The sequence below is a fragment of the Neofelis nebulosa genome, chromosome 9 (genome assembly GCF_028018385.1).
Source record: "Neofelis nebulosa isolate mNeoNeb1 chromosome 9, mNeoNeb1.pri, whole genome shotgun sequence".
In the NCBI taxonomy this organism is placed as follows: Eukaryota; Metazoa; Chordata; class Mammalia; order Carnivora; family Felidae; genus Neofelis; species Neofelis nebulosa.
The window spans coordinates 122552025-122575655 of record NC_080790.1 but is presented as its reverse complement, the minus strand read 5'-3'; the positions used below and the strand labels follow the sequence as shown (position 1 = coordinate 122575655).

The 23631-nt window shown below is 41.6% G+C and overlaps 1 protein-coding gene across 1 annotated transcript in view; it reads right to left on the bottom strand.

The window, feature by feature from the left end:
- The window catches only part of TOP1 (DNA topoisomerase I), a 97957-nt gene extending 76741 nt beyond the window's left edge, over positions 1-21216 (bottom strand). The window contains exons 1-2 of the mRNA XM_058685604.1: positions 20930-21216; positions 20573-20597 (exon numbers count right to left, since the gene is read on the bottom strand). Coding sequence (XP_058541587.1) covers positions 20573-20597; positions 20930-20962 — 58 coding nt within the window. The 5' untranslated portion in view covers positions 20963-21216. The remainder of the gene's footprint in view (positions 1-20572; positions 20598-20929) is intronic.
- Between the last annotated feature and the right edge of the window lie 2415 nt (positions 21217-23631).

Here is a 23631-nt window from a genome sequence, read left to right as displayed (position 1 = left end):
CTAACACCTGGGACTTATATCATCCCCAGATTATGTAGAGTTTAACACAAACTCTCCAGGTGACTATCATCTACATTGTCCAGAATCCTATTTTGAAAAATTCTGCCTTGTTGTTTCTTGGTCCTTTGAGCAATAATTAATACCAAACACCAGCCACCTGCAATAATAGACATGTTACTGATTTTATTTCCAGTTTCTGTTTCAATTGGGTTTCAGTGCCTTTAAAAGGCAGGCACAGGGTGCTGAGTCAGTCCCTGGGGACTTGATTCATTCATTCATTCATTCATTCATTCATTCATTCATTCGCAGCTAAGAATACAGAGTCTCTACAACTGAGGAAGTAAAGAGGCTGTTTTCACCTGCTACTCTCCCAGCCCCTATTTGAGAGGAAGAAGAGCTACATAAAGGGTGACACAGCTTACATAAGGAGTAAGACAGTCAAGTTCTTTAGAACAGAAATTTTCTTTGTTGTTTAGACATCACTGGGCAGAGCCATGCTTAGAGAAACAGGTAACCTGAGTCTGGCCGGTAGGACTCTGTTGGGAAAATGAGTAAGAAAAAAATGGATTAAGACTTAAAGAAGCTGCAAGCTCACAGTAAACTTCTGACACTTGGCTTATACAGATTTCTTTGGGGGCTAGAGGCTACCAAGTAATATGGAAAGAGTCTTGTGAGCTTCCTGTGATACATACATTCAGTCAGGTAAGCATCTGAGACTACTCACCAATCCAACAATCAGCAAAGTTTTTCTTTAAAGTGATGGGTAGTAAAGTGGTTTAGGCTTTGCACCCCATTCGATTCCTGCAACAGGTACTCAACTATGCCACTGGAGCACAAAAGCAGCCACAGATTATATGTAAATGGATGAACACAGACTGCAATAAAATTTTAGCTACAGACACCGAAATATGAATTTCATACAATTTTCCTGTGTCATGAAATAACCTCTTTTTAAAAGTGAGGTATAACTGACATATACAATTAGTTTCAATAAAATAAATTGAAAATAAATTTAAAAGGTGGGGGGGGGTGGCGCCTGGGTGGCTAAGCCAGTTAAGCGTCTGACTCGATTTCAGCTCAGGTCATGATCACGGTTCATGAGTTCAACTCCCACGTCAGGCTTTGTGCTGTCACATTCTCTCCCTCTCTCTCTTTGCCCCTCCTCCCACTCACACTCTCTCTCAGAAGAAATATATATAATAAATAAAATTAGTTTCAGGTGTATTTAATTCTTTTTGAAACTAGCTCCAACGTACCCTGTGAAGAGAGGTGCCTTTCTCAAGGTCAGTGTGTAAGTGAAGAATATCCTCCTTACCCTTACTTGCAACCTCTCTCTAATTCCTAAGCTTTCTCCTAAAGGATATCCACACTAAACCCCACTCCCACCTCTCTCCTTCCTTCAAACAGCCCATGAATGGGCTAAGAGTCACTAGCAATATGATTTAAAAGCGGTTAAAATCTACTCCCTCTCTGCATAACTAGATGAAGTGAGTTGCATGAATGAGAACACTGAAGAGGAGGCCAATGCTGAGCCCACTGCTAATCCTGTTTCTTAAACAGCAAGTTAGTTTGATTTGTTATTTATCCCCCTTGAAGTGGGAACATCTTAACTTGTTCACATATTGCTAACCAACTCTGATGAAATTCCTTTGTAAATAAGCAGACTTCAGGATCCTTCAAAAAAAAAGGGGGGGGGGTGGAAGTGAGGGGTCTAGTTAATCCTTGGCTAACAAAAAGAACCTTTTTCTTTAGTACTCAGATAAAAAAGTTTTACTGATTTCTGGAATAAGTGGATCCAAGTACAAGCCAATCTGCTAAAAAAGAAAATTACCGTGGGTCTTTGCTGCACAGGCAGGCAGACTTTCCTTAATAGGGAAGTTCAGCAAAGCCTACTAGTCAATGATATTAGTCTGGTAAAAATCCACTGTAAATTAAGGGGAGTGCTTTGAGAGCCCACAGTCTGATACTATATGGGTAGCTCCACTACAGCCCAGAATTCCCAGCAGGCAATGGAGTCACCCACCCAGGTTCCCCTTTACTTTTTTTGTCACATTTAAGAACTCAGGTTGTGGCATCAGGTAGGCCTAAATTAGCCTCCCAGCTCTGTGGCTTTCATACAAACTACACAGCCTTGAGTCTCAGTTTCTTCAAAAGTAAAGTGGAGACAGTAAATGTTCAAATAGCTGTTATTTATTTCATCCCTAGTCCATTTCCTCTTCCCACTTCAAAAATAAGTGACCATAATTTGAAGCTAAAGCTGAAGGAAAACGGATCTGTCCCTGCTTTTTAAGCATTTTACCCAAGTTGTTCTCTGAGACTTCACATGTCCACTATTGTCAGTGGTCCTCACAGTGGCCAAGGCTACAACCCCACTCTGAGCCCTCGGACTAATATTGTCTAGCTGACTGCGGGCCAGAGTACGTATTAAGTGAGATGCAGTCTACATTCACTATGAGCATGAAAATGAGAGGAAGACTCCCAGATAAGTTGTAGAAACTGAGTTTTGATCTGTTTTTACTACAGCCAACACCTTGAGTGAGTTAACCTCTTGGTGCTAATTGTTTGCTTGTACTTTTTTTTTTTTTTTAAAGTAAACTCTACCCCCAGCATGAGGCTAGAACTCACGACCCTGAGATCAATAGGTGAATGTTCTACTAACTGAGCCAGCCAGGCACTCCTATCTGTACAATTTTAGATTTTCCACCACTTATAGTCATTCACTTATTTAACTGACTACAATTTAACAAATTAACTTCTTGTTATAACAACATGCTAAAAGCTTGCAATTTCAAATTAAGTTGAATACCAACCATTTTAAAGAATAATGATCCATAAAGGTGTATATAAAATGTAAGTTAATCTGTTTTGTTAACTACAAAAATAGACACGACTTATCTCATAAGGCTGCTGAGATAAAATGAAAATTTATTCAATCCAAAGGACCTTAAATGTTCATCTTTGTGTAGCACTAAAGGGGTCAAGTAAAATGGAAAGCTGCCTAAACTCCCAGCTGTTCTTGTAAACACAACTGTATGTACCAGTCATTAAGTCCTCTTAGGTCACCCAGGATAAGGCAATGTAGATATCCAGAAGACTTGTTACCCACACTCATCAAATTCACACCACTTTCAGATTTTTAAGTTCCAAGTGCCCCAATCACCTATATTGCAAGGAAAACCTGAATCTCTTTGCTCTTATCTAAATTTTATCTGAAGCTGCGCTGTCAAGGACACCTGGGTGGCTCAGTCAGTTTTAAGCGTCTGACTCTTGATTTCAGCTCAGGTCCATTGTCTCAGTTTGTGGGTTTAAACCCTGAGTCAGGCTCCAGGCTGACAGTACGGAGTCTGTTTGGGATTTTCTCTCTTCCCCTCTGTCTGCCCCTCCCCCCTAGCACTCTCTCAAAATAAATAAACAAAAAAAATTAAGCTGTGTCGTCCAATTATGGCAGCCACTATAGTGCCACATGTAGCTATTTTAAATTTAAATAAAATAAAAAATTTTTAAGTTCTTTGGTCACACTAGCCACATTTCAAGGACTCAATAGTCTCATCTGGCTGGCAGCTACTATATGGGACAGCACAGATGCAGAACATTTCCATCATGATAGCAAGTTCTATTGGACAGTGTTGACTGAAAAGCTTGAATCCAGGTCAACACCTTCTTCCTTTTACTGGTAGGAAGAACATAAGGCACCATGTTGTGTGATTTGCTCTGGTCACACCTGACAAGGCCAGGATTAAGACTTCCTTGTCCCAACACTACCCCACCACCAAGTCCTCTGCTGGAGGCCAATCAAGGGCCTTTTCCCTACATGGCAAGGTACTATACTGTGTAGTTTTCTTAAGGCCAGCCAAAAGTTTTCCTGGCTAAACTGGCCATCTCAAAAGCAGGACACTTCTGCAGAGTCCCTGGAGAATCAGGGCCTCAATGAGTGCTGCCTAGAGAAGATTTCAACTAAGGGATCAGTCCACTGAGGTGTAAGTCAAAGCTAGATAGAGCTATTATTTTAAACATAAGGAGTATGACAAACAAATCCCATTTTACTAACTCACCTTTGTTGTCTAAATACAAGACAAAGCTAGAAAGCTTTACTCCTGCCTCTGAAAGTAATTAACCAGTTACAAGACCCTTAAAATTGGCATTTATATTTCATATACTCTTCTGCAGTGAGTCATGTTTTCACAAGGACATCCCTGCACTGAAAATGCTTCTTCTTTCCCAAGAGGCAGAACTTAAAAGGGAAAAAGGACTTGTCTAACCTGAAAATGTACCTTCTCAGGCAACTCAATTAGGACAGGCCCATTCCTGCAGGCTTGTCCTCCTTTGCTTCTATTAAGTGAGCTCTTAATGCTTGGGAAATAGTAAAAGTGACTATAAACCTCCTGTCTATGCTACATAGGAATCCACAGCTCAGCCTAAGTTGCCTTTGTTTACAACAGGCATGGGCCTCAAAATGCCCCCAAGTCCCAATCAAAAAGAATGAAATCTTGCCATTTGCAACTACATGGATTATACTAAGTGAAATTAGTCAGAGAAAGACAAATATATGACTTCACTCATATAAGGACTTTAAGACACAGAACAGATTAACATAGGGAAGGAAAGCAAAAATAATATAAAAACAGGGAGGGGGACAAACACGTAAGAGATTCTTAAATATGGAGAACAAACAGAGGACTACTGGAGGGGTTGTGGGAGGGGAGAAGGGATAAATGGGTAAGAGGCATTAAGAATCTACTCCTGAAATCACTGTTGCACTATATGCTGACTTGGATATAAATTAAAAAAATAAAAAATTTTAAAAAAATGCACCCAAGTCCACACCTTGAGTGTGCTGATGCACCGCTTCATGCATCCTATTACTAATTCAACCAAGAAGCACAAGTCCACACCTTGTCTACCCATAAAGGAGTCAAGGGTGTTGATGCAGTGGTTTCATGCATCCTATTACTAATTCAACTAAGGGACCCTCTTTGTCTAAAGTATCACTATTGACCACGCTTGAAATGCACAGGCCATTCTCTGGGCAATTAGCTGGAGAAAGACTAAGCCTGAATACATGTATTTCTTCTTCTGAAGAACACTTTCTAGTGCTAATCATTTAACAGGCTCCTTTTTACGCTTCAGTTATGAATTACTCCAACTTCAAAACTATAAGGAAGCACATGAATAAGTACGGAGGCCTAGCCATGGGCTTTGTAAAAAAAAAAAAAAAAAAAAGGAATACTGCTTAAGAGGATGAATTACTACACAAAACTAGTTCTAAGCTTCATATGAATGTCAAGACTAAAAGCTTATTTTGATCAACTTATCTTATTCTTGTCAATTATTTGACCTTGGGGATATAATAGTACCAGATACTATTAAATGTCCTCTCATATGACTGAGATAGCTACTATCCCTACTGTTACAGATGAGAAACTAAGATCAGAGTTGTGACTTGCTTAAGGCCACCCAGCTAACCAAGTTTATCTAACTCCAAAGTCTAGATTTCAAGCATGTAAGCATGTGGACTTTGTCAACTTTCATTCCTCCTAAAAATGTGAGGCTAAAAAAATTTTTTTTCTTTAGTTAAAAAATAAAATAAAAATGTGAGGCTCAACAGAAGGGTGAATTTTAAGTCTTACTTTATTCCACTGGTTTTGAAACTTTAGTGTATATCATATCACCTAACACTCTCAAGAATTTAGGCCAGTAGGTCGGGATGAGCCCAATAATTTACATTTCCTACAAGTTCTCAAACAATGCTGATGCTGATCAGGAAACCATGCTAGAAGAACCACTGCTCTATTCACATCCTCCCATGTCCATCAGTGCCATCAGTAGCTAAAGACCACTAAATTGTACCCATACCTCCACTTACCTTCTAAAAGTCCCTGTCTTAACCATTTTGGGGATATTAGTATGAAAACAACCTCTTGCTCTTTGTGCTTTGCTTAGTCACCCAATCCTAAAAGATGACATCAAGATCAAATGGCTTGTTAAACATGGAAGGAGGAGAAAGGATTAGGATTCTGATGAGATAAATAGGAAAACAGCCGCAAAGTCAGTTAACTATCTCTACTATTTAGGTGAATTACTCGTTGAAAGAAGGTATTTAGAGTAGGATAAATATAATCCTTTTATAAACATATACTGAAAAACACTGTTCTGGTCCTTAAAAAATCCCATAAACTGAATAGCTTAACCAATGGAGTACCCTGAACAAATGAAGCAAAAACATACATCTTACGCAAGTAAGATAGTAAAGTCCAGATAGATCAGTTTCTCCAAAGATGATCTGTGGTCTCATGTATTAATCAGAATCATCCAGGATTGTTAGATATGTATTAAAAATGCAGATTTCTCAGTCTGTGCCACTACAGAATCAACTTAAGAGGTTTAGGCCTAGAAATATGTATTTTTACCAAGTACTCCCAGGTGATTCTTAAGCATTTTAGCTCGACAACAATGAAAAGTTAGTGCAGGAGTGCTTGGCTGGTTCAGTTGGTGGAGCAGGTGACTCGATCTTGGGGTTGTGAGTTCCAGCCCCATGTTGGGTGTGGAGATTACTTAAAAATAAAATCTTTAGGGGGCACCTGGGTGGCTCAGTCGGTTAAGCGTCCGACTTCAGCTCAGGTCATGATCTCGCGGTCTGTGAGTTCGAGCCCCGCGTCGGGCTCTGTGCTGACAGCTCGGAGCCTGGAGCCTGTTTCAGATTCTGTGTGTGTCTCTCTCTCTGCCCCTCCCCTGTTCATGCTCTGTCTCTCTCTGTCTCAAAAATAAATAAACGTTAAAAAAAAAAAATTAAAAAAAAAAAAATAAATAAAATAAAATCTTTAGGGTGGCTGGGTGGCTCAGTCAGTTAAGTGTCCGACTTTGGCTCAGGTCATGATCTCACCATTGTGTTCAAGCCCCGCGTTGGGCTCTGGGCTGACAGCCTGGAGTTTGGAGCCTGCTTCGAGTTCTGTGTCTCCCTCTCTCTCTGCCCCTCCCCCGTGCTCGCTCTTTCTCTCTCAAAAATGAATAAATATTTTTAAAAATTAAAAAAATAAAATCTTTACAAATAAAGAAAGAAAACTTAGTGTAAAACTCTCAATTTTTCTCACTGGATTTTCAACCAGCAAATAAGCTAGGAGAGAGAGGGGTTCCCACTTCACAATTTAAACATTTGTTGAAAGCATCTGTACTGTCCACACAGGATGAGATCGTGCTCTTACACACTTCCTAGTAAATAAGCAAAACATGTAAATTTCTCCAGTCTAGAAAAAAAAAATTGGAAAAAGAGGACAAGAAAGGCTCAAAGCCAGAGAAAAGTGATTACTTATGGCTTGGGATTAAGTGGTGTTTGCAGACAGACTGCACTAGAAAGGAAAAGGAGTATCCAAAACTATGCCTTCAGTACTAAAATAGGCGGAGATGTTGCTAACCTTCAAGGAGTTTTTAATACTTAGTGCCTTCCCAAATAGGTAGTAAAATGGATACATACTGGGGATACTTATCCAACTGTACCAAATCCTAAAGACTAAGGTATTCCAGGGTAAAAAGAAATACTTTAACAAAACAGGACTATAGACTTGTGGGAGAAGAATATACACTGAACGTAATTTTTGGGAAATAGAGTTCTTGTGGAACTTTTTTTTTTTTTTTTAAGGGGGAGCGAGGGGGTTGGGGGACAGAGAGAGAATCCCAAGCAGACTCCACACTTATGCAGTGCTCAATCCCATGAACCATGAGAGCCATGACCAAAGCTGAAATCAAGACTCGGACACTCAACTAACTGAACCACCCAGGCACCCCAAATCAAGTTTTCAATAACAAAACTGCTTTAACAAAATTATCTTCACCTTTGTACAATAGCACTGACTAGCATGCATATTTACATATGTGCAGTGAGTATGGATTCTGCTTAATATACTGGTAGTCTTACTGATGCAAACACTTTTTTTTTTTTTAATTTTTTTTTCAACGTTTTTTATTTATTTTTGGGACAGAGACAGAGCATGAACGGGGGAGGGGCAGAGAGAGAGGGAGACACAGAATCGGAAACAGGCTCCAGGCTCCAAGCCATCAGCCCAGAGCCTGACGCGGGGCTCGAACTCACGGACCGCGAGATCGTGACCTGGCTGAAGTCGGACGCTTAACCGACTGCGCCACCCAGGCGCCCCTGATGCAAACACTTTTACTGTTTTCAGTCTCTTATGGACCCAATTGAATCACACTGTACTGTAACTTTAAACTATTCCCCTAAAAACTGGAGCCTAGCACAAACACTATCTGACATCTAAATTCTACAGATTAGCTCCAGTCCTAAAGAAGTGCTATAGTGTTTTCAGGACTATAGGAGGAAAAATTTCAGCTTGTTTGCTCAACTATAATCTGTTTTTCTACAGTTTGCTAGCAAACAAGCATTCTCTGCTAATATACAACTCTCCTGACATTCTGAGATTAGGAAGATGCTAACATTTATAAAGGATTATAAAGTTCTGCTTAAGTGTCTATTTTTTTTTATTTTTTTTATTTTTGGGACAGAGTGAGACAGAGCATGAACGGGGGAGGGGCAGAGAGAGAGGGAGACACAGAATCGGAAACAGGCTCCAGGCTCCGAGCCATCAGCCCAGAGCCTGACGCGGGGCTCGAACTCACAGACCGCGAGATCGTGACCTGGCTGAAGTCGGACGCTTAACCGACTGCGCCACCCAGGCGCCCCTTAAGTGTCTATTTTTATATCACACTGCATTCAAGGGAGAAAGGAGGTGATTTGATTTTTAAGGGGAAAAGGTAATAATTATGGTCAAACCACCACCAGCTGAACTTGCATTGAGGAAGCTAACTGGAGACCTCTCAGAGCTGGGGGTCTGGCCTTGGAGAGCTTTCTGCTTGGAAGTCAAGAATAACAAGCCAGCAGTTACAAAGCCTAGACAACTTCTGTTCCTCCTCCCTGCTTTTATTTTCTTTTCTGGTTAACTGGAACCATGAAAAATTAACAAATAGTCTCAATTCTCTGAGAGACTCTTGTTTCTTCATTTCTGTTGTTAAATAGCAAGCACTAGTGACATTGCATTCATTCTTGTGAAAACTCACTGTAAGAATAAGCATGGTCAGTCTAACATTTAGTCTCAATCACTTTTCCAGTATTCAGATCACTGGAAGTAATACCATTATGTACTCTCAACCTTCTTCTGAGGAGTTTAATGGCCTTCATACCAAGACACTTCATGGATCAGGAAGCAGTAAAAATAGTAATATATTTAAACTGCTTCGCAAAATTAGTTTCCCAGGACTAATCTCAAAGATCTTAGTTCTTCAAGTTTCCGAAGATGGTGATTTTACTCTATTTCAGGCAACTGAGTTCAAGAATTTTAACCATTTCAAGCAAATACTTGGATTGGCTATTGTCACACGGATCTCTTGCACACAATGTGAACATTGCTAGTCACTGATAAATCTACCAGTTTAGGGAAACCTGAAAACTACTTCTCTACAACTCATGCAATACTGTTGTCTAATAATGAGAAATCCATAAACAGAACTTTTAACTTCTTCTATTCCAGGTGAAAGGATTTAATGAGTTTACAGGTATCCTAAAAAAAACTTCAAATAGAGATGTCCCTCTTTCACTGACAGTTAAGTATTCACTGACAGAAAGTACCTTCCATCCCATTTAACCTATGTCAGGAGCCTTTATACTGTGGCCCCATGAAAAATATGGCATCTCAACAGAGGAAGTGAGTGTACAGACCTACAAGTACTCACTTCAAAATGTTCATTCTGAGAGCCATATGGATTTGTCTCGTTCATCTGTGTCTAGTCGTTACTGGTATTTACTTTCCGAATGTTTGAACAAATGAATATGGCAGCTTAAATTTTCCATTTGCAATTAAACATGAAATTTTTAGTTTTCTGAGTAGATCTATAAATATTGCACCATCCCAAGTGCAAAGGGGGAAAAGTTACTGACTGCCAAAGATTCTTAAACTGTAATTTAACTCTGAAAAACAAAGTGGTTTGTACACAAAGTCTTACTGTCCTGAGCCCATCTGGATTCACAGCAACAGTATCATATTCAAAGCTCTCTGGTGACCCTCCCCCTTGGGTACCCCAATTTAAAAATTAAAGATATTCCCTTTGCACAAAAGACTAAAATAAAGAAATCTCTGAAAAAGGTCTGGGTTTTGGATTTTTCTTTTTTAAGATGTGGCAAGGAACTAAGATTCTGTTTTAAGTGTCACCTTTTCTAAAGTGATCTTCACATGCTCTTTAATCCTCAATCTTAAGTGTTAGACCTAGTTTATAGGTAAGGAACTAAGGCTTGGAGATTAACTTGTTCAAAAATCTCACTATTGAAGCACAAGAACTTAAATTCAAATCCCCCTTGACTCAATCTCTGTCCTTTACACTCTATCATGATTTGATGGGGACACACACACATCACACAGATAGACACAATCACCCCCCCCCCCCAACCATTCACATTCTGAATCAGGAATAAAAAAAAAAAAAAAAAAAAAAAGGTAAGAGAAAGAAGCCCAAGCTTTGAAGACTTTAATCCAATCTTGGACATTCTCACATACCGAGGGCAAAAGAGCCATGCAGTATTAATAAACAGTCACTTACTCTAGGATTTTTTTTCACATACTTTAGGAACCATATGTTCCTGGGGCACCTGGGTGACTCAGTCAGTGACTGACTTTAGCTCAAGTCATGATCTTGTGGTTCATGGGTTCAGGCCCCGCATTGAGCTCTGTGCTGACAGCTCAGAGCCTGGAGCCTGCTTCAGATTCTGTGTCTTCCTCTCTCTGCCCCTCCCCTGTTCATGCACTCTCTCTCTCTCTCTCAAAAATAAACATTAAAAAACAAAACAAGGGGCGCCTGGGTGGCGCAGTCGGTTAAGCCTCCGACTTCAGCCAGGTCACGATCTCGCGGTCTGTGAGTTCGAGCCCCGCGTCAGGCTCTGGGCTGATGGCTCGGAGCCTGGAGCCTGTTTCTGATTCTGTGTCTCCCTCTCTCTCTGCCCCTCCCCATTCATGCTCTGTCTCTCTCTGTCCCAAAAATAAATAAAAAACGTTGAAAAAAAAACAAAAAAACAAAAAAACACAACAACAACAACAACAAAAAGCCATGTTCCGGACACGTTTATCTTTTGAAAACTTTTAAAATGTTTATTTATTTGGGGGGGGGGGGGGAGTGAGTAGGGAAGGGACAGATAGAGAAGAGGAGAGAATCCCAAGCAGGTTCCATGCTGTCAGCACAGAGCCTGACATGGGACTCAAATTCACGAACCATGAGATCACGACCTGAGCAGAAATTAAGAGTCAGACACTTAACTGACTGAACCACCCAGACATCCTGAAAATTTTACCTTTGAAGACTCTTTAAATCAACACACATTTAAAAAAATAAAATAAAATAAAATAAAATAAAATAAAATAAAATAAAATAAAATAAGACCCTATTTTGTAATTTCTCTCCTATAAAATTATTTTCTCTGGCCCACGTTTAACTGAATATTAAGTCTGAAGTCTGCTCCTGTTGTGATGCTTCTGTGATACTCTTTTTTTCTTAATTTTAAAAAATTTTTTTGGGTTTTTTTGTTTTTTGAGACAGAGAGAGAGAGAGCATGAACAGGGGAGGGGCAGAGAGAGAGACACACACAGAATCCAAAGCTCCAGGCCCTGAGCTATCAGCACAGAGCCCAATGCGGGGCTCGAACTCACAGACTGTGAGATCATGACCTGATGCCCAACTGACTGAGCCACCCAGGCGCCCCTGTGGTACTCCTTTTTTATCAATGGTGTATCTACTAAGATCCATCTGGCTGAATCTAATGGACATTTGTAAACATATCTGCAACTGACTTTGGTTTATTTTCTTTAAGGAGAACTTTCCAAGTAACAAATTCAAGGCAACTCAATAATCAGCATTAGCTAGACTTATGAGCCATTATCGAAATTTCTGCTTACTAAATAAACTTTTTCATGGAGTCTCCCAAATGCCTATACTCCTGCATAACTGTTAACATGGAGTTTACTATTTAAGTTCTCATACTTAAGTTTTATTATTTTTTTAACGTTTTTTTAATTTATTTTTGAGAGAGAGAGAGAGACAGAGCATGAACGGGGGAGGGTCAGAGAGAGAGAGGGAGACACAGAATCTGAAACAGGCCCCAGGCTCTGAGCTGTCAGCACAGAGCCCGACGCGGGGCTCGAACTCACAGACTGTGAGATCATGACCCGAGCTGAGGTCGGACGCTCAACTGACTGAGCCACCCAGGCGCCCCTTAAGTTTTATTATTTAAGGCATTCTGTTGCCAAGAATGAACTGTTTCACAGGAAGTTGAGTTGGTCACTATAAGCAGTATGTGAATAAATGAAAAATGTAGGTAACTCTTAGACACTTTCAGTCTTCTGAGTTTAAAATGTTTTGGGGCAAGAAGTAAAATAGTGGCATTTGAAAAAAAAAACATGTTGACACAAGAAATACTGAGTTTTGTTGTTAAGAAAAAAAAAATCACAGAACACCTGGACGGCTCAGTCGGTTGAGCATCTGACTCTTGATATCAGCTCAGGTCATGATCCCGACAGGGACATGGGACCAAGCCCCTCATTGGGCTCCATGCTCAGCATGGAGCCTGCTTAAGATTCTCTCTCCCTCTGCCCCTCTCCCCTGCTCACACACTCCTTCTCTAAAATAAAAAAAATAAATAAATAAAATCATCAACAATGAACTTGGCATTTCACTTATTAAATGCATCTAATAAAGATAAAACTCTGGGTACCTTTTTAAAAATTGAAATATAATTGACATATAAGCTCTGGGTATCTTTAATAGAAAATCCATAGTTCTATTAAAGGGTTGAGAAATTAGCTATAGCAATATGTTTTTTTCATGTCTAAGCCCATCTCCCCTGAAAAAGTAGTTCTTTCAGCAATGACAACCTTGCCTTCTTCTTAGAAAAGTAGGAACCAGATACACATTTGGCTCCTACTTAGCCCAAACCTACACATAGATACACCACCTTTCCTTTTATAGTGGTTGCTTAACAGTCAGAAGACAGCAGTGTAGGCTGTGAAGTTCAGTTAGATAAAGACTCAACCAACTCTAGGTATATGCTACTGTTCACTGTGTAAATGTCAGGAAGATTTAAAAGGTTATCAGGGAATACCAGTGAAGGAAGGAAGGAGTCACCAACAACAGTATGTCAAACCTAACATTCAAAATAAAGATCTATTTCATAATAGAAGCTGTCTGACCAAAGCTTAAATTGTAAAATATGGACAAAGAGGCACATTATATACTTATAAATTCTCAATAGCTTGTGAGGCATAGAAATACCATCCTTATCTACAGATAACAAAACAAAATTTGGCAGCCCGAGTTAAGTTTCATACTAAGAAAAGGGACTTACTTAGATTTTCTACTCCAATTTTCTATTTTACCACAGGTGCTCAAGAAAGTACTCCCCACAGCCTCCCTCTTCATCACTTATACCCTTCAGTAGCACTCTGGTTCCAGCCTTTACACCAAATCATCTCTTGAAGACTTAGCCCTCCAGGTGCAAGGGGTCTGAACTTTCTCTACCAGCACATAATTAAGGGAAGGCCGTAACATCTATACCAGAAGCTTACCAATTGCAGTATGGGATTTCCATAATCTAGACCAGGTAGTATACTACCAAAAAGAGGAGTTGAGAAGGTGTAAAAAGCAAAATTTCCCCTTCTTGGTCTCAGCTTCTCCCATAAACCTATACAATCTGTACTATTCCCATTAAATTCCCATTTAATGAATACAAAATGTGATGTCTACTAAGCTCTCAAAATGTGTTTCTTTCCTTCCACTTCCCCTTCTACTGACTAGCAAGAGCTCAGATAACGCACTACAAATGAAGAGGCTATCTTACAGGAGTTGGGTAAAGTAAAGGGTCTTAGCCAATGAGATCCCCTAATCCACTGATCTTGAAACCTGCGACGTTTAAGTTCTGCCCAGCCAGTATTCTGCTTACAAACCTTTCTAAATCTAGGCATTTGTATGGTAATAAGATTAAAATCTGGACTTTTTTACAAAATAGCAAAAGGGTACATTTCTTTTTTCTTTTTTTTAAGTTTATTTATTTATTTAGACAGAGAGAGTGCAAGCAGGGATGGGGCAGAGAGAGGGGGAAAGAGAATCCCAAGCAGGCTTTGTGCTGTCAGCACAGAGTCCAATGCGGGGCTCCAACTCACGAACCGTGAGATCATGACCTGAGTCAAAACCAAACGTCAGATACTCAACCAACTGAGCCACCCAAGGCACCCCCAAAGGGTGCATTTCTAGTGTACTCTAGTGCGGATTAACCTACAACTTAAAACTTTTCAGGGGGATGGGGGAAGGTGAATTCCAAACAGCCAAAGATATCTTCTCCAAGAAAGATCCCAGCATCTATCTTTGCTAGGCTGTGCTAAGAAAAATGCAAATATTGAGACCAAGAGTTGGCCGATTTGTTTTTGTTCTTAAAAAATAGGAAAATGTCAGATACCCAGGGATCTATTAAACCTGTTCTCAACAATATCAACAAAGACAAGAAAATTAAAGTCCCCAGTAATGCTGACTGCTTTAACACCTTTTGTTGGAGCTTCTCTAGGTATATCTCAGGAATGTTAATGAACTAGTTCTTTGGTTCCTCCAATCCACAGAAACAAAGTTAACTTCAAAGGCTCAGAGAGGAATGAACAGCCTGGTAGAGTTGCACCTCTACCCTAAATCTACCCTAAGCCCTAAGAGGGCATGGAAGGAGATGTAAATAAAAATATCTACTATAAATTTCAGAAAAATTACCAACAACAGTATACAAAGGTAAAGGTGGCAGTGAGGTAACTTAGATATAAAAACTTAAGCCAACAAATTAAAAAGAATACCATCCAAAAAGAAATTTAACACCTAAGTTGCTTATGTCCCTTTGAATTTCTTGATTAAAATTTTAGAGACATAAATGACAAAGACATTTAATAGCTTGATACTACAATCTATATACCTGAAGATATACTTGAGATAATCAGCAAAATCACTTTTCAGTTTGAAAAATACTTAGCATCTTTCTTGAACATACAGAATAAAAATCATGTTAAATAATACCTGCTACTGGGGTGCCTGGGTGGCGCAGTCGGTTAAGCATCCGACTTCAGCCAGGTCACGATCTCGCGGTCCGTGAGTTCGAGCCCCGCGTCAGGCTCTGGGCCGATGGCTCGGAGCCTGGAGCCTGTTTCAGATTCCGTGTCTCCCTCTCTCTCTGCCCCTCCCCATTCATGCTCTGTCTCTCTCTGTCCCAAAAATAAATTAAAAAAAACGTTGAAAAAAAAAATTTTTTTAAAAAAAATACCTGCTACTAAGCATACTGTCATTTCCTATAACCCTACCAAAAATAACCATTAATATCTAACATATTCTACCAGCTTTTTTCCACCTAATAATAAAGCCCAGGCTTCCATGCTACCCGTCCTCCCTCCCTCCCCCCCAACAATCTTTAACCCCCTCCACAGTACCCAAGCACTGGTGCTATCAACACAGAGCATACACACAACGCACACCTAGATAGGCAGGTTGTGGGGGAAGGGCAGAGGCTGGCAAAACGCTAATTATTCCTCGCCTCTCTTTAGATTTCCCACTTCGATGACTGGTCTGGTGCCATAGGGATAGAAAGCTGTATCTCAAACTTGGATTTACAAGACAAGGAAATAGAGAAAAGACTTGTGCCAACTATTACTACTCAAAGTTTAATCACAATCTGAAAGCTTCCTTTAAACACAATACTTCACTCACTTCTTAAAATCCAGTTAGGAACTTCTCCCATCCCAACCTTTTTACCTTAAGAAGCCAATTCTCAATTCTCAATAGCCCAAATGCCCATGTTATGCAAAGTTAATGGCTCTAAATATTTAAGAGGCAGATTATCTAAACCACAGGACACGGAAAAGTCACTCAACTGACTCTCCCATATACAAAAGCGATGAATTGACTACCTTTTACCTTCTTTCAAAAGGTTTTGTTGTTTTTTTTTAACCTCAGGGTCCCATATCAAATATTCAAGCATTTCCATAGCCTCATTCAAAACTAAACAATTACACTTGAATCCTTTTTTCCAAATATAGCTAGAACTTTATTGGAGTTAAACATAGTTTCATAAGGGAAGGATGAAATCCCTCACAAAAACATATTTCTGGGGAAAGAACTTTGCATCTGATAAAAATCAGGTTTTATTTTGTACTAAAAATGTGGCTAAAGTTGTTAAAGATCCATAACATACATATGCATTAATACCCAATTAATACAACACGCACAAATTCAGTATAATCTGAAGCCTCCTAAAATGAAATATATCCATGAAGTACAACAGAATCATTTCGCATACGCTTAGCAGAGGATAACTGTTATAATTGATATACGACACCAAGCTTTCTAAAACATAGATATTTTTGCACCCGCCCCCCACACATATGCTGAAGACAAACAAAAAACCCCCAATGGCCTAATTTTGGAATAAAAGAGTTAAAACATGTGAAGAATCCCTGGCTCTTTCTTGTACATGGTATAAATGGATACCAATTCACTAGGACCCAGAACAAATTAATGAATCACTCCTTCAAGCTCTCACAATTCCTCATTTTCATGCTGATGTTAAAAAAAGTCAGATAATTCTCTTTTTACTACAATTGGTAAGTGAGATTTGGGGACTAACTCTGGGTTTGTATTTTCCATTTTACCTACTTTGGTGGAAAAGTAGGAGCTGGTGTCATCAATATTACCTAGTTTCACCTTTCAAACTATGAGGTGTTTCTGATTCCTTTAATAACTCCTGGATTTTCTTGTTTTACCAGCAACATCGGAATCTGAAATTTGTTTGGAAGTTCTGATATGCTAGTAATCTAAAAAACACATGTTGACAAGCAACTTTGTTTCAAGTCTAAATAGTATTAAGATGCTACAGTAGTCACTAATTCTGAAAAGATGCCCCAAGGAGTCTAGCTGTAGAAAGAAAAACACTGGAGCCTGATACTTAAGTGCTCCTGGATTGAGCAAGAAGACGTGCCAGATGTCATTTGAAGGCGCCATCAGTTTGCAGTTTTAAAAATGTGATGGTAACTTTCAGATAGCCACATCATCAGTCTTCCCACCCCCCACCTCAACCTGCAACTAACAGCACAGAAATACATCTGTCTGCATCAGAAACAATTCATATTTAATTCTTCCATACAATCCGAATCTATTAAGCTAAACCAGAATCAACACAAGATGATGTCAAATTATGATCCCATATAACATTGCTTAGAATAGTCAGTCACTGATGGAATCAAGCATTATACTTTGCTCATCCCAAGGAGGGAAGAACCCCACAAATGCAAAGTGGATGGGCAAAAACTTGAAACAGCAGAAGGATCACTAACCCCCAACATGATGTTACCATTTTCAACTCTGCGGATAACCTGGCAGTTACTGTAATAATGACTCAGACCCACCACACTTAGTGCTACCAACACCTAGGAAAAAGGTAGTCAAAAGATTACGGTTTCTACTACTGAAACTCCAAGCTCACCATCAATATTTTAAATATAAAAGCATTTCACAAATAACAGATTTTCCCAGCAGTTAAGCATGGGTCAGAATGTTGTGAACTTCAAATGAACAGCAACAGTTTTAACTACTGTAAAGAATGAACTCCAAAGGGCATAAAACCTTTCAGATCTTAAGGGACGAGGGCAGGTAGAATGAGGGATGTTAGTATATATGAACTTCCACAGTTAATCTGTAAGTTCAGCTAAGTCCACTTACAATCATGCTACAGCAAACTCTTCTTAATACAAAGATCAATAATGACATGTCTGTGTACAATTAAACACTGATTTTTATTTTTTAAAAACAGTCTTTCACGGTTACATAAATCAATCACTTGTTACCAGGCTATTACTTAATAGAGCAAGCACACAGTTACTAACACTACACCTTTCTTCTGAACAATATTTACAAAGATAATTAGTCCAGTGTCAGACACTTACAGTGGTAGGGAGGCAGTTAAAATGCTTTTTCTCTTGAAGGAGTAGGTTAGTTAAAAAGTAAGCAAATGACAAACTAGCAAATCCTTCCCTCCCACATTTTTCAGCTCTGTAAGAAAATAGAGATGTTCAGCTTTTAATTTTGTCATACTACAATCACATATATAGCATACTGGCTACACCTGAGAGCTTTGGAGTGCCCCACTCCCTGCCCTTGGGAAAGCTAGTAAACATACTAAGCCTCAGTTTCCCCATCTATAAAACAGAGATAATAGTATTAACTCATAAGGTCCTTCCAAGGACTAAATTGAATTAGATAATCCATGCAAAGAGCTGAGATTCGTGCCAGGCAAACAGTAAGTATTCAACAAATATTAACAATTACTGCAATTACAAGTGATCACATTCTAGAAGTCAATATAGTCGGTTTCAATCTCTATAAAAACAGCATTAAAGATCAACAAGCCACCCAGCCCACAATCATTCACATACTCAACAGTTCCTTTGTATAATTTAAGTGAGCAACATGGAGAATAACTTATTGATGAGAAAGGACTAAACTTTCTTTCACTACTAAATACATGACCTACTCAGCCTGGTCTTAAAGTCAAAAGAACACTTTTTCTGTGTTTTGCTCCTACCTTCGCCGAAGAGGTCAAAAGGACTCTTTACAAATCCTCACCTGCCACGTCCTTTCTTTGCTCCCACATCCCTAAGAAACATCTACACTCTTTTCGATTTTCTGAACTGCAGGGGCCTCATCTCCCTTTTAAAACCCTGATAGGTTAGCTCAACATAGTTAAGAAATACTCCAACCCCTGACACTCAGCACCTAGTCTTGCACAACACTCAGAAGTCACCTCCTCTGAGAAATTTCCCCACCCCCAGACAAAATTAAGTCCCCTAGTTTCTCAAAGCATTTTGGGTATACATATGCCTTAGCACCTACCTTATAATTAACTAATTATGTCTCTCTCGATAGACTGAATTGAGGGCAAGAGAAGTGTTGTGGCCAAAGGGTCAGCTCTAGCACTATGCGCAGTGTTTGGCACATATCAGGTGCTCAAGAAATGCAACATGTGAATTTAACCAGAATCTTTCCTTTCAGAGTCCCATCTCTTGCTAGATGCTCCATTACAAAACCTGAACATAAGGCTGCTCTCAGTATACCAGGCTAACACGATGGACTGCTGATTACAACATCAGAAAACATACTCATCAGCTTCTCCCATTGGAGAGGTTCCCGGAACCCAAACTCAATTGAGCAGGATTATGTACCATCAGAATCAGTGGGAATTCCCAGCACACTACTACAGAGGGTACTTTTCTCCTTCAGTAAGATTGTTGAAAAGCCCTCAGGGTGAGCTTTTTATTGGGGGAACTCTTCATTGATTAAGTGAAGTGGAAATACTCAAAGATAAATAAATGCCTCGATTTGGCTGAAAAGGGGTCAAAATCATAAAGTTCTGGGAAAAGCAAGCTAGCTCTTGATTCCTGAAAAACAGAGACCTCTAAAAAAGAACAGGAAGCAGGGGTGGGTGCTGGTCACTCTTTGTTTCAATAAATAAAATCTCTTTTTCTTCCCTACAGCCCAAAAGAAAAGGCCAATACACAAGTCCAGATGAGATGCTCAACAATCTTTCCTCCTGACAAGTACACTAAACTGAGGTTCTTTAAAAAATAAAAAAAAAAGGAAGAAAAAAAAAGGGGGGGAAAGTGCTGCCTTAGGAACCTCAGCCACAATGAAAAGTTCTAGTAATACTTTAATAAAAAAAAAAAAAATCTATCTCCCTGGGTCCAACATTTACATTGGACGGCCCACAGAGAACTTGCAAACTTTCTGAAGGGAGGGACTACTACCTTCGCAAAGAACACAACTTGGGAAAAACAATCTCAAAATATGAAGAACTCCACAAAGGGCAGCTTTAGTTTTAGAACCATAATTCCCATCACAAACAACTTACACCATCACCACCCCCAACCACCACCAAATTCAACAGTTGCCGGAGGATATCTTTCATTCTGGAAACAGAAAAGGAAACAAACAAGCAGCAGAAAGGGAATAACCCCCAAAATAAAGTTCTCTTTGGAAAAAATTGTAACAATTCAGTCTCCCACCCTTCCCTCTCGGGTGAAGTCTATGATTTATACGGCTTTGCTCTGCAGAAAGCTCTTTCTGGGCAGCTCAAGGAAAGAGCCGAGGGAGGGAGAGAAAGAGACACAGGCACAGAAAGGAGAGAGAAAAAGAAAATGGCGCAGAGACTAAGTCCCGACTGTCGACAAGGCGACTTTCCCGGGAGGAATCCGGGCCGGGAAAGGCTGCCCGAAGCCCGGCGGCGGGCGACGCCGGGTCTCCGTTGCCCCCTCTTGGGAGGGCCGTGATCTGGGGGTGCTGGGGTCCCCGGAAAGGGGGTCCAGAGGCGGCCCGATGGGAACAATGGGGCCGGTGAGCGAGGAGCCGGGACTTAGTCTCTGGGACGCCATGTCTGTCCTCTGCCGGGCTCCAGCGGGGCGCGGGGTAGGCGGCCGGCGGCGGGAGGACCTGGGGTCGGGGAGGGGGGCACACTCACCATTCAATCGGAAATCCGCTTCAATCTGGAGAAAGAAAAGGGGGGAAGATGAACAAAACAGGCACATTTAACCCCGCGGGCGGCGAGCGCGCGGAGCCGGGGGCCTAGCCCACCCTGCGCCCCAGGGAGGAAGGGACCCCCCGGGAACGGCCTTTAAGGGGCAGCCATTCCCACCCCCGCCACCCCAATATGTAACTTGGCGGCTTTCGTCCTAGGCCCAGCGAGCCCACCTCCGCCGGCCGGCCGCCCCTGGCCTGGGGCTCCGGCCTGTCAAAGCGGCCGGGCCGGGGCCTGCGCTGGGGGTCGCGGAGAGCCGGGGTGGGGCCGGGGCGCCGAGAGGACCGTGCCGAACTGTACCTGGGAATCGTTGTGGAGATGGTCCCCGCTCATGTCGGCCGGAGCGGTGAGAGCGGCGGGCGGCGAGTGGCGCCGAGGAGACGCAGGCGGTCGAGACCGGCCTATGCGGGCGGACGGGAGCTCCCGGAGGCTCCCGAAGGCGCGGGTAAGCGGCGGCGGCTGCGGGCCTGAGACTCCCGGAACCGCTAAGGCGGCGACAGCGGCGGCGACGCTGACTGACTACCGGGCGGGCGGCGAGAGCGGACCCCAGCAGTTGTGTAACAGCCTAAGTTCGCATTTCGGCTCACTGCGCCTGCGCGGCCGCTTTTAAACGAGACGTCGCGACGTCAGAGACTCGCGGAAGGAGGCCGAGGGTTGCGGGCCCGCCCCCTCGCGCTTCCAAAGGCGGACCAGGCTTTGCATCGCAAGCCCCGCCTCCTGGCCCTTGAGCGCCGCTGTGATTTGCATAAGGAGTCGACTCCTCCCAGGGCCGCCCACCCTAAGCAACCTTCCTTTCCCCGCGCCTTTTCTCGGAACGCCGTACTCCTCTGCGAGGCAGTGCGCAGGCGCATCCCAGACGCCGCCCCCGGACCGTGGCCGGCAGCGCGGCCACGTGGTGGGCCTTTAAAGGCCGCGGCGGGACCGCGTCAGTCCCCGGCCGAGCTGCAGTCCTCGTGCTCCTTTCCGTAGCAGCGAATAACTTGGTGGCCTGGGCTCTAGCCCTTCCACCAACTCTTCTTTGCTCCCTACCCGGGCGCCGAGGCCGCCAGGAGACAGGAGCTCCCGCCCTAGCCTTTGTCCATGCCTTTCAACCTTCTGAATTATTTCACACTATTATTAATTTTAATTTTTTAACCAACCAAAGGTCTGGTGCAGCTCCAGTTTCCAAACGAGTACATGTAGTCCTGGGTCACAAGGGCCCTAATTTATTTCGTTAATTCAACAGACATTTATTGAGCGTCTACTGCGAGTCAGGAATTGTGCTGAAAAGGGGTGGTGGTGCAGGGGGCCAAAGGGAATGGGACCTCAGGGTAAACACGACCTGGCTCTGTCCATCGTTGCATCCCTAGCACACTATAGGGCAGAAGTGAGATGCACAGGATAAAGAACTGCCATTTAGGGACCACCTACTATGTTCTCTGCTCTGAATCCAACACGACAGCTCTGTGGGGCTATTTTATCAAACTGTGTCAGAGATAAGTGACCTACAACCTTCTACGTGACATCTACATTTGGATAACCTCACAAGCTTCTCCAGGGCCGAACTCAACATCTTCCTCCACCCAGCTAGAAAAGCTCCATCCTGGACAACTTCCTCCTTCCTTTCTCATTAGTCCAACCGGTTGCTTCTCTTCAACCCATCTACCTCTTCTGCCCACACATCTGTCGAAGTCTGCACTATCTCTTGCTTGCATTATCACAATACACTCCTAACAAGGGTCTCAGCCTCCATTCTGGCCCTCTCACAAGCTGATAGCCAACAAGAGCCAAAGTGAACTTTCCAACACGCGGGTCTACCTTACCCCTTTCCCGCAATACTTCCCATCACTCTTGGCATAAAGCTCAAATTTCCTAAAGTAGCTCCCAGCTTTTTGAATTAAGCCACATAGCCTGCTTAATTCAAGTGTGACCTCTGTGAATTTTGCCATATCTACTTACCACTTCCACTATTTTACTTACTATTTTAATCGATCCCCTTCTTTACTTAGCTTCCTCCTAAATAATAATATCTATGAAATAATAATGTCTATGAAGTCATTTACAAATAAATACAAAAAGTGTCCATCCATGGACCACTGAAATATCTCTATCACATCTAGTGGTAAACACTTTGGGATTAATTCTTGTGAATGCTCCAAAGCTCAACATTAATATCACTTTTTCAATGTGATCCCCTTCCCCCACATTCTCTCACTCTCTCTTTCCTCACTGGGATCAAGTGCCCTTCATAGAGTGTCTTTTCCTTTGTAACACTTATCACAATTGTTATTAAGTTGCTAAGGAGGGCAATAAGTGATTTTATGTCTGTCTCCCCTATTGAACCCAAGGTCTATCTTTGTTGAAACTTGATCCCCAACACCTAGCAACAGATCCTACCAAAGAGGCATACAGTAAATGAATGAAAGCAGGGTAATACAATGGTTAGGAGTGCACACATGGAAGTCAAACCAATCTAGGTGTGAGTTCTGCTCTGCTGTTAATTAGCTGTGTAACCTCAGACAAGTTGCTTAAGTTCTCTGAGCCCTAGTTTCCTCATCTGGACAATGACGATAATGGTAGAATTTTATTAGACTATAAAAAAAATTTTCTTGAGAACAGACAGCTAGTAAGTACTGAATTTTGGGTTTAAACTCCGATATGCCTGACTCCAAAGCTATGCTCTTTCTCTCAGGCAAACTGCCAGAACCAGTTTCGCCTTGCTAATGGTGTCTTTCAATAGACTTCCCTTCTCAGAATCAATCCTAGACCACCAAGTGAGACATTTCAACTGTTTGCTGCAGGTAGGCCAAGATAATTCAAGGACCGCCTTAAGGAATAACAGAGTCTCTTACTACTACTCTACTGCCAACCCCCAAAGCCAAAGGAGACTCTGCATTTGATTTCCAGGTCCCTCCAAAGAAGATCTGGGTAGGCATAAAAACAGATCACAGACTCCAAAATCGCACAGTAAGCATGGTCCCATGCACAAACCTGCAGGTGTGCAGGCATTTTGTCACATAGCC